This window comes from Leucoraja erinacea, chromosome 19 (assembly GCF_028641065.1).
Source record: "Leucoraja erinacea ecotype New England chromosome 19, Leri_hhj_1, whole genome shotgun sequence".
Taxonomy (NCBI): domain Eukaryota; kingdom Metazoa; phylum Chordata; class Chondrichthyes; order Rajiformes; family Rajidae; genus Leucoraja; species Leucoraja erinaceus.
In genome coordinates this window covers 22,443,277-22,457,777 of record NC_073395.1, presented here as the reverse complement: position 1 = coordinate 22,457,777, position 14,501 = coordinate 22,443,277, and the positions used below count along the sequence as shown (strand labels likewise).

The window sequence follows — 14,501 nt, the reverse complement described above, 5'->3', positions numbered from 1 at the left end:
CCAATCAGCGCCCTCCATGTACCAGCACCTACGTCGGGAGCGTGGCTCGCCCTGATTGGCGACCAACCCGTCTCCAAGATGAAGCGCTTCACTGTTATTATAACTGTTGCACTGTAAAGCCTTACAGTTTTCCGAGGCGAAGTCATAAATATTTCGTTTCACGCAAAAAAATTCAATCTGGATTTTCACCTTTGTCTTCTACATTTGCTTCCGGGTCATTGCTGTCCAATCATTGACCTTAGCAACCAGCCCGGGAGACGGTTGCCATGGTAACGGCCGATGCTCCGGTGTCGGGGACAGCGAGAGGCCCAGGAAAGAAAGCCTCCAGGTGAGCCCTGCCCTTTACTTCTATCAACAAAGTTTATATACTTGCAATCAATTTATGATACGAATAGATCCGAGTTGCATAGTTCGCAATTTTATTCTTAAGAATTAATTATGTGCAGCAATGCGTGGGCAAATAAATGCTCAATGATCCTAGGAGTAGCAATGTTACAACATTTTGAGATTTTAAAAATCAAGTCTGTAATTTATCCCATCAGATAAAGCATAAAAAGAAGTTTAATTTGTCACCTAATTCACTTTCATATCTTCAGTATTAAAAATGTTATGGCCATTTTCATACTCGGAAATTAGCATCTTGTTCCCTATTGCGTTTGCATTGACTTAATACAAAAGCTGTGATCGAGGACAGTCAAATGGCCATAACTTTCTTAAAAATTAAGAGAACTAAAAGACATTTTGAGTTATTATAGATTGAAGCAGTCTGAAACAAATATGAAACAATCTTACTTAGATGACTTGAAATTAAAGCATATAATTAGTTAGTTATCTAATTGTAGCTAATTCAAAATTCAATTGACTAGATCTAAACATCTATCAATTTCTTAAGAATAGATTAACATTTTTAAATAGCATAAGTGTCCAAATAACATTCACACAAGAATTCACAATATAACATAATTTTAAAATCTCATTGTCATGGATTTATAGGCCAAATGGAAGGAATTTAATGTTTAATACCTGTAAATTAATGGCCATTTAAGTCAACTGGCGAGTGTTTTTTTCTGGAATCGACCATTTGAAACGTTGCAGTTTGCAGTGATTTAGACCCCCATATCAGCATGAAAAACACTGGCAGTTGGTATGGGGACTAAATCACCATTTCGCGACTTAAAATGTGAACTAAAGACATCTTAAGGACCACTTTAAAACATAAAAATAAACAGCTTTCTTTTACCTGTCACCTACATGAAATCCGTCCCCGTTGTCGGCGTTGATGGCTTTAGAAGCTGATTTTAAAATGATTCCAGTGCTGAACGAGTCGGGTGATTTAAAAAATATATATACACAGAACGGCAGTCGGAACGATTCTTCAGCAAAAGCTTGCACTCCAACCAAATATAATCCAGGACAAAAAACGCGTTTTAAATCCCCCCCCCCCCAAATGCGTCAAAATCGCACACACGGCCAGTGGCAGAATTGCAGCCCCGCTGAAGGTAAGTATTGTAACATACCTATTCAAAGGTCCTAAGAGTCACGAGTCACAAATGTCCGCTTTGATCATTCGTTTTCACGCCTTGCCTTCCCATATCTCTAGTCTCCTTCTCCCCTGACTCTCAGTGAAGAAGGATCTCTACCCGAAATGTCACCTTTTTCTACATAGCTCCATCCTATCCCCCTGGTCCAATCGCTCCCTACCTATGTCCGAGACATCTCACACGCTCTTCATCTCTTCAACGACTTCAGTTTTCCAGGCCCCCACTCCATCATGTTTACAATGGATCTCCATTGACTCTACACCTCCATCTCCCACCAGGAAGGTCTTAAAGCACTCTGTTTGTTCCTCGACTGCAGAACCAGCCAAATTCCATCTACTAATACTCTCCTCTGCCTAGCAGAGCTGGTACTTACCCTCAACAACTTCTCCATCAACTCCTCATACTTCCTCCAAGTCCAAGGCTTAGCTATGGGCACTTGCATGGGCCCCAGTTATGCATGCCTCTTTGTCGGGTATGTCGAACAATCCCCGTTCCAGGTGTACACTGGCCCTATCCCAGAATTCTACCTCTGCTGCATTAACGACTACATCAGTGCTGCCTCCTGCACCCATGCAGAACTCACCGACTTCATGACTAATTTCCATCCTACACTCAAATTCACTTGGACCATCTCTGAAATCTCTCTACCATTTCTGGATCTCACCGTCTCCATCACAGGAGACAGACTATTGACCGACATCTACTACAAAACCTACTGACTCCCATATCTATCTAGACTACACTTCTTCCCAGTCTGAAGAAGGGTTTTGGCCCGAAATGTTACCTATTTCCTTCGCCCCATAGATGCTGCTGCACCCGCTGAGTTTCTCCAGCATTTTTGTGTACCTTACACTTCTTCCCATCCTGCTTCCTGTAAAGACTATCCCCTACTCCCAAGTACTCCATCTATGCCGCATCTGCGCCCAGGATGAGGTTTTCCATACTAGATCCTCGGCGATGTCCTCATTCTTTAGGAAGCGGGGGTTTCCCTCTTCCATTATAGATGAGGCTCTCACTAGGGTCTCTATATCACACAGCTCCGCTCTTGCTCCCTTTCCCCCCATTCATAACAAGGACGGTCCCCCTTGCCCTCACCTTCCACCCCATCATATAGCATATAATCCTACAACACTTTCCCCACCTCCATCGGGTTCCTACTACTGGCCACATCTTCCCATCTCCACCCCTTTCTGCTTTCCGCAGAGACCGTTCTCAGCAACCGCAGGAAATGCAACACCTGTCCCCTTACCTCCCCCCTCGACTCCATCCAAGGACCCCAACAGTCCTTTCAGGTTAGGCAGAGGTTCACATTGCACCTCCTCCAACCCTATCTACTGTATCTGGGTGTGGACTCTTATACATCGGCGAGACCAGATGTAGACTGGGCGATCGTTTCGCTGAACACCTTCGCTCAGTCTGCCTGTCTACCTGACAAACACTTTAATTCTCCTTCCCATTCCCACACTGACCTCTCTGTCCTAGGCCTCCATTGTCAGAGTGAGGCCAAACACAAATTGGAGGACCAGCATCTCATTTTGCTTGGGCAGCTTACAAACCAGCGGTATGAATATTGACCTCTAACTTCAAGGAACCCTTGCATACCTTCTTTCTCCATCCCTCCCCCACCTTAGTCGTATAAGGTTCAAAGTCGTCTTGTTGAGTATCAATGTTTGTAACTCGTTTTCATCTAACATACAGCTAACACTGGTCTGTTTCCTTTATCATCATTACTTTTTTGCATATAGAAACATAGAAAAATAAGTGCAATAGGCCATTCGGCCTTTGAACCAGCACCACCATTCAATATGATCATGGCTGATCATCTAAAATCAGTACCCCGTTCCTGCTTTTCGCCCATATCCCTTGATTCCTTTAGCCCTAAGAGCTAAATCTCTCTCTTGAAAACATCAAGTGAATTGGCCTCCACTGCCTTTTGTGGCAGAGAATTCCACAGATTCACAACTCTCTGGGTGACGTTTTTCTTTACCTCAACCCTAAAAGGCCTATCCCCCTTATTCTTAAAATGTGACCCCTGGTTCTGGACTCCCCCAACATCTGAAACATTTTTCCTGCATCTTACCTATTCAATCCCTTAAGGATTTTATATGATTCTGTATGATGTCCTCTCATCCTTCTAAATTCCTGTGAATACAAGCCCAGTCGATCCATTCTTTCATCATATGTCGTCCAGCCATCCCAGGAATTAACCTGGTGAACCTACGCTGCACGACTCTGTAGCCTCAACGTCATTCTCCTATTCATCTATCACCTATTATCTTTTTCTTATTAAGAATTTATCCTTAACATTGCTTCAGACTGCTTCCATAATCCTTCGAGGAAGGAAGTTTCAAACTTTCATGATCCTCGAAGGTAAAGATTTTGCCTCTTTGCCTGAAATGGGCAACCCAGTCTGAAGAAGGGTCTCAACCCAAAACATCGCCCATTCCTTCTCTCCATAGCTGCTGCCTGTCCCGCTGAGTTACTCCAGCTTTTTGAGTCTATCTTCCCTTATTTATAAACATCGATATCTAGTTGTAGAATCTGGAGTCGGATTTCAACTCGGGGCTCTCTGACCCAAGTGTGGTGTAGGTGCTGCCAAGGAGACTGCATGGAAGTTGATTCATTTGTGTTACAACTGTACCCGTGATATTCAGGAAACCATTCGATCTACAAGGTGTTTCAGCCAATGACCCTGATGTGACTCCTGTGAGCACCCAGCAGTCTTTCACTATATTAAAGGAAATATAAATTATGTAAGTAATTGCTTAATATTGAGTGGTAAATTATTGGCTTTTTTTCCCTGGAGATTGACTAAAACAGTGCAATCGCAGCGTGCAGATCATGTCTCATACAAGGATAGTTTCTGAACGGTCTTTCTATTAACTAGGGTACAGACCAATTCTCCTCATTTGACTTTATGTCTGGAAGTGTTGCGCAGTAATGCTGAGAACTATATTCTGCACCCTCTATCTTTCCCTTCACTTTACTTATTATATTTCAGTTTGGCTTTATATTTATGTGTAGTATGCTACAGAAGACTGTAGCGGCCAAGTCAATGGATATTTTTAAGGAGAAGATTGACAGATTCTTGATTAGTACGGGTGTCAGGGGTTATGGGGAGAAGGCAAGAGAATGGGGTTGAGAGGGAAAGATAGATCAGCCATGATTGAACGGCGTAGTAGACTTGATGGGCCGAAAGGCCTAATTCGGCTCCTATAACATATGAACTTACAGTAGGTATCTGCTCTGATTGGATAGCATGCAAAATGATGCTTTTCACTGTACCTCAATATACATGTCTGGAAATGTTGTGCTGTAATGTTGAGGACTATATTCTGCATTCTCTATCTTTCCCTTCACTCTATCTATTGTACCTGACTCAGACAGAGGAAAGGTCTCGACTTGAAATGTCTCTCCAGAGATACTATCTGTCCCGCTGAGTTATTCCAGCAATTTATATCTATCTTTGGTTTAAACCAGCATCTGCAGCTCGTTCCACATACCCACCACCCTCTGAGTGATAATGTATTAAACCCTGCCCCTTTCACCTTAAATATATGTCATCTTGTTTTTAATTCCCCTACTCTGCAAAAAAGAATGAATTCATTGACGATATTGGGGGAATTCCAGAACTCATTGGAGTAGAATATTCCAAAGATTCAGCACCTCTGAATGAAGAAAGTTCTCCTCATCTCTGCGTTAAAAAACCTTCCCCTGAAAATACTATAACCAAAATTAAATCAGAGAAAGGTGAATTACTATTACTACCTAAAGATATTAATAATAGATTTGCCCAATTTTACCAAAACTTATCTATCTATTAATATATAAAACTCAAACCCATCCGTCCGCCTGCAGTACGGATCCCTTCCTGCCTTTTGATTCGTTGACGGCTGCTCCTTCCTATCAGCTTCCAACACACTTCAAAACAAAGTTGCAAGACAGGAACACTGAACTTTTCACTGCTGCAGCAGGCAGGGGAGGTGCAATTGAGGGAGGCAGGGGAGTGCTGGAAACTTACATTTGGCAACGGCTTCAGTTCCATTGGAGGAGACGGGTGCATGGTGGAATATTGGGTTGGGGGAATCACACCATTGGGGGAACAGACCCAACGGGTCTGCACTTGGTCTAGTTAATATATAAAAGTCAAATCAGTCCGCCTGCAGTACGGATCCCTTCCTGCCTTTCGATTCGTTCCCGCCGTGCGATGTCACAATGCCCAATGCTCGTGGACGTCCAATCGGAATGGATCCATTTGCATGTACGGCTCCCGGCCGCGTTTCTTCCTTTGATGCTCCGCAACTCCGAAACCGGACGCAGAATCGCCGACGTCTTTTCCATTTCGGTAGAGATTTCGCTTTTCTTTCTAAGTATCCGCTCCCCATTACATTTCGTCGTGTTTAAGTACGTTTTTTTAATCAAATCCTACCCCCCCCCCCCCCCCCCACCACCTCAATATTTCAAAAATAAACTGGATTCTCACCTACACAAGCAGCCCCCTGTGAACGTTCCATCGTGTGATGTCACAATGCCCGATGCTCACAGATGGCCAATCGGAATGGATTCATTTACATATGCCTTTGCAGGAGCCACAGCCCCGGTGAACGTTCCATCGTGTGATGTCACAATGCCCAATGCTCAAATACATTGTTGCCATAGAGAACGCTCAGCGATTATTCAAATTCTTCACTAACTGTCATTCTGACAGAGTTTTGTCCAAGCCAGGCTTAATAGCCTGATGGCTGTGGGGAAGTAGGTATTCCTGAACCTGGTTGTCGCAGTCTTCAGGCTCCTGTACCTTCTACCTGAAGGTAGCAGGGAGATGAATGTGTGGCCAGGATGGTGTGGGTCTTTGATGATAAGGGGGAAATCCTTTAAAACCGAGATGAGAAGAACATTTTTCACACAGAGAGTGGTGAATCTCTGGAACTCTCTGCCACAGAAGGTAGTTGAGGCCAGTTCATTGGCTATATTTAAGAGGGAGTTAGATGTGGCCCTTGTGGCTAAAGGGATCAGGGGGTATGGAGAGAAGGCAGGTACAGGATACTGTTGGATGATCAGCCGTGATCATATTGAATGGCGGTGCAGGCTCAAAGGGCCGAATGGCCTACTCCTGCACCTAATGTCTATGTTTCTATGTGTCCCTCTCTCTCTCCCTCTGCCACCCATCTCTCTCTCCCCCACCCCCTTCCCTCTCTACCCCACCCCCTTCCCCTACCACTCTGTCCCTCTTCCACCAGTCTCTCTACCCCTTCCTCCCCACTCTCCCACTTCTCTCCTCTTACATGGTAAATGGTAGGGAATTACATGGTAAATGGTAGGGAATTGAAGAACAGAGGTGAACAGAGGGATCTGGGAATAACTGTGCACAGTTCCCTGAAAGTGGAATCTCATGTAAATAGGGTGGTAAAGAAAGCTTTTGGTGTGCTGGCCTTTATAAATCAGAGCATTGAGTATAGAAGTTGGGATGTACTGTTAAAATTGTACAAGGCATTGGTGAGGCCAATTCTGGAGTATGGTGTACAATTTTGGTCGCCTAATTATAGGAAGGATGTCAACAAAATAGAGAGAGTACAGAGGAGATTTACTAGAATGTTGCCTGGGTTTCAGCAACTAAGTTACAGAGAGAGGTTGAACAAGTTAGGGCTTTATTCTTTGGAGCGCAGAAGGTTAAGGGGGGACTTGATAGAGGTCTTTAAAATGATGAGAGGGATAGACAGAGTTGACGTGGATAAGCTTTTCCCACTGTGAGTAGGGAAGATTCAAACAAGGGGACATGACATGAGAATTAAGGGACAGAAGTTTAGGTGTAACATGAGGGGGAACTTCTTTACTCAGAGAGTGGTGGCTGTGTGGAATGAGCTTCCAGTGAAGGTGGTGGAGGCAGGTTCGTTTTTATAATTTAAAAATGAATTGGATAGTTATATGGACGGGAAAGGAATGGAAGGTTATGGTCTGAGTGCAGGTATATGGGACTAGGGGAGAATACGTGTTCGGCACGGACTAGAAGGGTCGAGATGGCCTGTTTCCGTGCTGTAATTGTTATATGGTTATATGGTTAAGGTTCACCAGACTGATTCCTGGGATGTCAGGACTTTCATATGAAGAAAGACTGGATAGACTCGGCTTGTACTCGCTAGATTTTAGAAGATTGAGGGAGGATCTTATAGAAACTCCTGATTACATTTTGTCGTATTTATGTAGACATTTTTAATCAAATCCTTCTCCCCCCCCCCCCTCCAATATTTCAAAAAAAAAAACTGGCATCTCACCCATAGAATCAGCAATGTCAGGCAGTGACTAGTGGGGTACCGCAAGGCTCAGTGCTGGGACCCCAGCTATTTACAATATATATTAATGATCTGGATGAGGGAATTGAAGGCAATATCTCCAAGTTTGCAGATGACACTAAGCTGGGGGGCAGTGTTAGCTGTGAGGAGGATGCTAGGAGACTGCAAGGTGACTTGGATAGGCTGGTTGAGTGGGCAAATGTTTGGCAGATGCAGTATAATGTGGATAAATGTGAGGTTATCCATTTTGGTGGCAAAAACGGGAAAGCAGACTATTATCTAAATGGTGGCCGATTGGGAAAGGGGGAGATGCAGCGAGACCTGGGTGTCATGGTACACCAGTCATTGAAGGTAGGCATGCAGGTGCAGCAGGCAGTAAAGAAACCGAATGGTATGTTAGCTTTCATTGCAAAAGGATTTGAGTATAGGAGCAGGGAGGTTCTACTGCAGTTGTACAGGGTCTTGGTGAGACCACACCTGGAGTATTGCGTACAGTTTTGGTCTCCAAATCTGAGGAAGGACATTATTGCCATAGAGGGAGTGCAGAGACGGTTCAACAGACTGATTCCTGGGATGTCAGGACTGTCTTATGAAGAAAGACTGGATAGACTTGATTTATACTCTCTCTAGAATTTAGGAGATTGAGAGGGGATCTTATAGAAACTTACAAAATTCTTAAGGGGTTGGACAGGCTAGATGCAGGAAGATTGTTCCCGATGTTAGGGAAGTCCAGGACAAGGGGTCACAGCTTAAGGATAAGGGGGAAAATCCTTTAAAACCCGAGATGAGAAGAACTTTTTTTCACACAGAGAGTGGTGAATCTCTGGAACTCTCTGCCACAGAGGGTAGTTGAGGCCAGTTCATTGGCTATATTTAAGACGAGTTAGATGTGGCCCTTGTGGCTAAGGGGATCAGGGGGTATGGAGAGAAGGCAGGGACGGGATACTGAGGTGGATGATCAGCCATGATCGTATTGAATGGCGGTGCAGGCTCGAAGGGCCGAATGGCCTACTACTGCACTTCATTTCTATGTTTCCCTCTCCTCACCCCTCTCCCTCACCCCTCTCCCTCTCTCCCTCACCCCCCTTCCCTCTCTACCCCACCCCCTTCCCTCTCTCCACCCGCCCCCTTCCCCCTACCCCTCTCCTCGTCCCTCTCACTCCCCACTCTTTCCCGTCTCTCCCTCCACCCCTCTCCCCCTCCTCCCCCCTCCCTCCCCACATCTGTCTCCCCATCCCCCTCTCTCACCCCCCCTACCCCGCTCTCCTTTCCCTCCCAAATCTGTCATGTTTCCTCCTCCTCCTCTCTCCCTCCCCTCCTCCCCTCTTCTCACCCACCCCCCCCCCCCCTCCCCCCCCCACCTGTGAGTTTGGGGGTGGTTAATTTGAGTGTGATGCCGCAGCCCCTACTCCCCCTCCCCCCCCGCAAACGCTGATGGGGAAACAGACCCAACGGGTCTGCACTTGGTTTAGTATACATCTAAAATTAAAATAGAAGGTAGTAAAATAAAAACATTTCTAGATAACTGTAATCTTCCAATACTGGACCTTTTGGAACAAGAGGAACTAGGAGCTCAAATTACAATCAAAGAAATAGGTGAAACAATAAAATCGCTGAAAAATGGTAAGACACCGGGACCAGATGGTCTTAATAATGAATTTTATAAAAAATTTCAGGAGATAACGACCCCTTATTTATTTAATTTATACTCCCATGCTTTTAAAGAAAACAAACTACCTGAAACACTAACAGAATCAACTATTACGCTTATTCCAAAAAAAGATAAAGATTTAGAAGATCCGGGCTCGTACAGAGCTATATCACTTTTAAATACAGATCAGAAAATTTTAGCAAAGATTTTAGCAAGAAGATTAAGCAAATATATTAGTAAATTGATAAACCCTGATCAAACGGGGTTTACACCTAAAAGATACTCATTTAATAATCTGAGACGCCTGTTTAATATAATGTATTATATTAAATTAGATAGGAATTATTTCTTTGGATGCAGAGAAAGCATTTGATCAGGTAGAGGAAGAAGATATATCAATTATTTCTTTGGATGCAGAGAAAGCATTTGATCAGGTAGAGTGGCAATACTTATATAAAGTACTAGAAAAATTTAATATGGGAGAGAATTTTATAACATGGGTAAAATTATTATATGATAAACCGATGGCAAGAATTTTAACTAATAACATGTTATCTCAAAAATGTCAACTATCAAGGGGTAATAAGCAGAGATGTGCACTATCACCCCTGCTATTTGCCCTTATGATAGAACCCCTGGCTGAAAGTATAAGAATTCATCTGAATATTCAGGGCTATAATACCAGGGACTCAAAGAATAAAATCTCATTATATGCAGACGATATACTTTTATAATATTACAAAGTCACAAACGAGCATACCAAATTTATTAAACTTAATAGAGGAATTTGGGTCTTTTTCTGGATATAGAATAAACTGGAACAAAAGTAAAATCATGACATTAAAACCTCAAGAACCTACACACTTATTGAAGTTCCCCTTTAAAATCGCAACAGAAAAATTTAAATATTTGGGTATTCAGATTACTAGAAAATATAAAGCATTATTCAACGCTAATTTCATACCTTTATTAAATAAACTTAATACGCTGATTAAATTTTGGAAAACACTTCCCTTATCATTATTAGGTAGAATAAATGCAATTAAAATGATCTTCCTACCACAATTACTATACCTATTTCAGTATATACATACATATACCAAAATATTTTAAAAAAAATTAGACTCTAACATTACAAATTATATTTGGGACTATAGATCACATAGAATCACAAAAAAACAATAATGTAAACCAAAAGAGGTCGGGGGACTTTCACTTCCTAATTTTATGTATTATTACTGAGCAGTGCATATTAAGAATATGATTTATTGGTTGGATAGTTCTACCCAACAGACAGAATGGATAAAAATGGAGAAGGAGGATTGCCATCCTTGTAATATAGGAACGATTCTCTTCTCCCCAAAAAAACTGAATAACACAATATATAAGAAGAACCCAATTATATATAGTACAATAAGAATTTGGAAACAAATAAAATTATCTTTAAAATTAAGAAATCTATCACTGTTAATGCCAATAGCAAAAAACCCTTTATTTAAACCATCTCTTATTGATAAGACATATAACCAATGGGAAAGTCTCGGAATTAGAAGGATCGGGGATATGTACGAAATGGGAAACCTACTATCATTCCAACAACTACAATTAAAATTTAAATTGAAAAACAACCAATAATTTAAATATCTTCAGATTTGCGATTTCGTGAAAAAATATATACAAGGATATCAAAAAGTAACTCCTTATTATTGGAAGAAGCAATGAATATTGAAGCTGACTCACAAAAATTAATATCATATTTATATAATAGTATTCTAAATATAGACCTACCATCGACAGAGGTACTTAGAGAAGAGTGGGAATGGGAACTAATGATAAAAATTACGAAGGTTAATTGGGAAAAATACCTGATATATATTCACAAATGTTCAATTAATGTAAGACATAAGCTAATTGAATTTAAAATTGTACATAGATTATATTATTCAAAAACAAGATTGAACAAATTTTATCCAAATATATCCGCCACTTGTGATAAATGTCTAGCCCAAAAGGCAACTATAACACACTCCTTAGTTTCCTGCATAAAACTTTATAGATTTTGGAATTATATTTTTGAAATATTTACAAAATTATTCAAGACAAGAATGGAACCTAATACTGAAATGATTATATTTGGTGTAATGGAAGATGGGAATAAATTGAACATATCTCAAAATCTATTCCTTAACTATGGTTTAATAATAGCAAAAAAATTAATACTTAAATTTTGGAAGGGTACATCAATACCAACGCTTAAAATGTGGATTGCAAGTATGTTGGACACCACTCATCTTGAGGAAATGCGATTCCGCCTAATGGATAAATCAGACCAATTCATAACGAGTTGGTCTCCATTCGTCGTTTTTTTTGGAATCATATGGTGCAACACAATTGTAAAAAATAACTGTTTGAGGACTGGACGAGGGTTGGTCAAGATTATAAATAATGATCTCCTTTTCTTTTTTATTTTATTTTATTTTCTCTATTTTCTCTCAACTTTCTTCATTTACTCGTTTTCTTTCTTCACACACTATATATTTCACATCTTTCTATCCTTTACTATCTAACTTCTTTTTCTTATTCTAATCTTTTTTCAATGTAACAAAAAAAAAAGAAGTTGTACATAAAATGTATTATGAAAATATATATTAGGCACTTTGGTGCCATATGACTGTACTTACTTCTAATAAAATAAAATATTTAAAAAAAACAAAAAAAAAACCTTCCCCTTATTCTGAGACCATGACTCTTAGTTCTAGACCCTCAGCAAGGAGACAAATCCTCCCTGGGTTCAGCCTGTGGAGCTATGAAAAATGTCACAAGTAAGTTTTCAATGCGACCACCTCTCATACTCTTGAACTCGAGAAAATAGAGGCTTGGTCCACTCAATCTCTGCTCCTGTGATGGATCAGTCATCATAGGAACTAATCTGAAGAACAAGTTGTTCAAAATACATATTTGAAAGTATTGAACAGTGATTTATTTTGCGTAATAAGAAATAACTTTGTAGCCACTAAGTGAATAGGCTTACAATTGATAACATTTAAGAAGACATTACTAAAAGTAATGTTTAGTGAGGAGGCCAGTTTTCTTTCACACGCTGTTACAACTTGTGTCTTCTAATCAACTGTCTTGGTTATGTCAGCAGGCTCCTAGCAGATACAGTTGTAAATTCTTTGCAGAAGTTATCAGTGAATTTCATACTTAGGCCAGCAAACAGTAGCAAAACAGGATTGATAAAGGGATGTTTAGACCATTTTGAAGGCTAATCTGCTTAAGTGTTGCCAGCCAACTATCTTGCTCTCAACATTAGCAAGACTAAGTAGCTGATTGGTGGCTCCAGGAAGGGAAATTCAAGGGATCATACACCCATCTTCAGTGGTGGGATGGTGGCAGAGGGAGACAACAGCTTGAAATTTAGTTTAGAGTAACATATGGAAACAGGCACCACCGAGCCTTTGCTGACCCGCGATCACCCATACGCTAGTTTTATCCTACGCAGTAGGGACAATTTACAGATGCCAATTAACCTACAAACCCGCACGTCTTTGGAATGTGGGCGGAAACTGGAGCAGCCGGAGAAAATCCACACAGTCACAGGGAGAACGTACAAACTCCACACAAACAGCACATGGAGCAGAATTAGGCCATTCGGTCCATCAAGTCTACTCTGCCAATCAATTATGGCTGATCTATCTTGTCTCTCAACCTCATTCTCCTGCCTTCTCACTGTAACCTTAGACACCCTTACTAATCAGTGAATTCCACAGATTCACCGACCTCTGACTAAAGAGATTCCTCCTCACCTTTCTAAAGGTACGTCCTTTTATTCTGAGGCTGTGCTCTCTAGTCCAAGACTCTCCCTCTCGTGGAAACATCCTCTCCACATCCACTGTATCCAGGCCTTTCACTATTCGAGGTGGAAAATGTTATTGACCTACACCTTCTATTGTGTTCTTGTGAAATAATTATCTATATAATTAAAAGTCTCATCTTGACCACTTCCTGTTTGCACTGCATATTGATTTTAGAAAAAACGGCACCACTCACTTTTTGGCCATCTTACTCAGTCCCCCTCCACTGCGCAGGACGAGAGGATTTTTCCCATCGATGAAAAATAAAAGACTTATTAATGTTTAAAAAATGTTGAGATTCTCTTGTCAATCACGCCATGAACGTCACGCCTCTTCCGGTGGAAGGGGGGAGGGACTATAAAACCCAGAAGTGTCTGCAAGATGGGGGAGCGAGAGGTCACGACTCTCTGAGCTGTGAATCAATTGAACACGCTGAATGTGAGTGTGTTTTTTATGTGGTTTATATGTGGTTTTTATATGGTTTTGTGTTTTATGTGGTTTTATGGTGGCTTCACACTGCTGGAAATGGTATGAAACTGCATTTGAATTTGATGCCGTTGCCCCCCCCCCCCCCACTACTCGGCCCTGAAGCCTGAATCCTGCAGCCGGGAGCCTCCCCTGCCCCCTCCCGCTACTAATCGCACGCGCTGCCAGTCACGTTGCTCGCAAGGCCTTTGAAAAAAAACATGCTGTCTTCTTGCAGCGAGGGAGCGAGTCATTATTGCGTTCAAGAACCAGCCCTCACCTCTGACGACGCGCGAACACCCTCAACCCCTCAACCTTTTCCTCCTGATCCCTCTTCCCCCCGCTCCCTCTCTGCCCCCTCTGTCCCTCTCTCCCCCTCTGTCCCTCTCTCTGCCTCTGTGTACATCCCTCTGCCTCTGTGTCTGTCTGTCCCTCTGTGCCTCTCTGTCTCCCTTTGTCTCCCTCTCTATGTCCCTCTCTGTGTCCTTCTAGTGTGTCTATGTGTCCCTCTCTTCCTCTCTATCCCCCACTCTGCCTCTGTGTCCCTCTCTCTGCCGCTGTATCCACCCCTCTGCCTCTGTGCCTCTCTGTGCCTCTCTGTCTCTCTGTGCCCCTCTGTGCCCCTCTGTGTCCCCCTCTGTGTCCCCCTGTGCTTCTGTGTCCCTCTCTGTGCCTCTGTGTCGCTCTCTGTGTCCCGCTC

General features: G+C 42.1%; 1 protein-coding gene across 2 annotated transcripts in view; it reads left to right on the top strand.

Annotated features, from left to right (window-relative positions):
* Nucleotides 1-88: 88 nt before the first annotated feature.
* Nucleotides 89-14,501, top strand: part of ttc41 (tetratricopeptide repeat domain 41) — a 44,199-nt gene continuing 29,786 nt past the window's right edge. For both annotated transcript variants that reach the window (XM_055650631.1, XM_055650630.1), the window contains exon 1: nucleotides 89-328. In XM_055650631.1, the coding sequence (XP_055506606.1) occupies nucleotides 280-328 (49 nt within the window). In that variant the 5' untranslated portion in view covers nucleotides 89-279. The remainder of the gene's footprint in view (nucleotides 329-14,501) is intronic.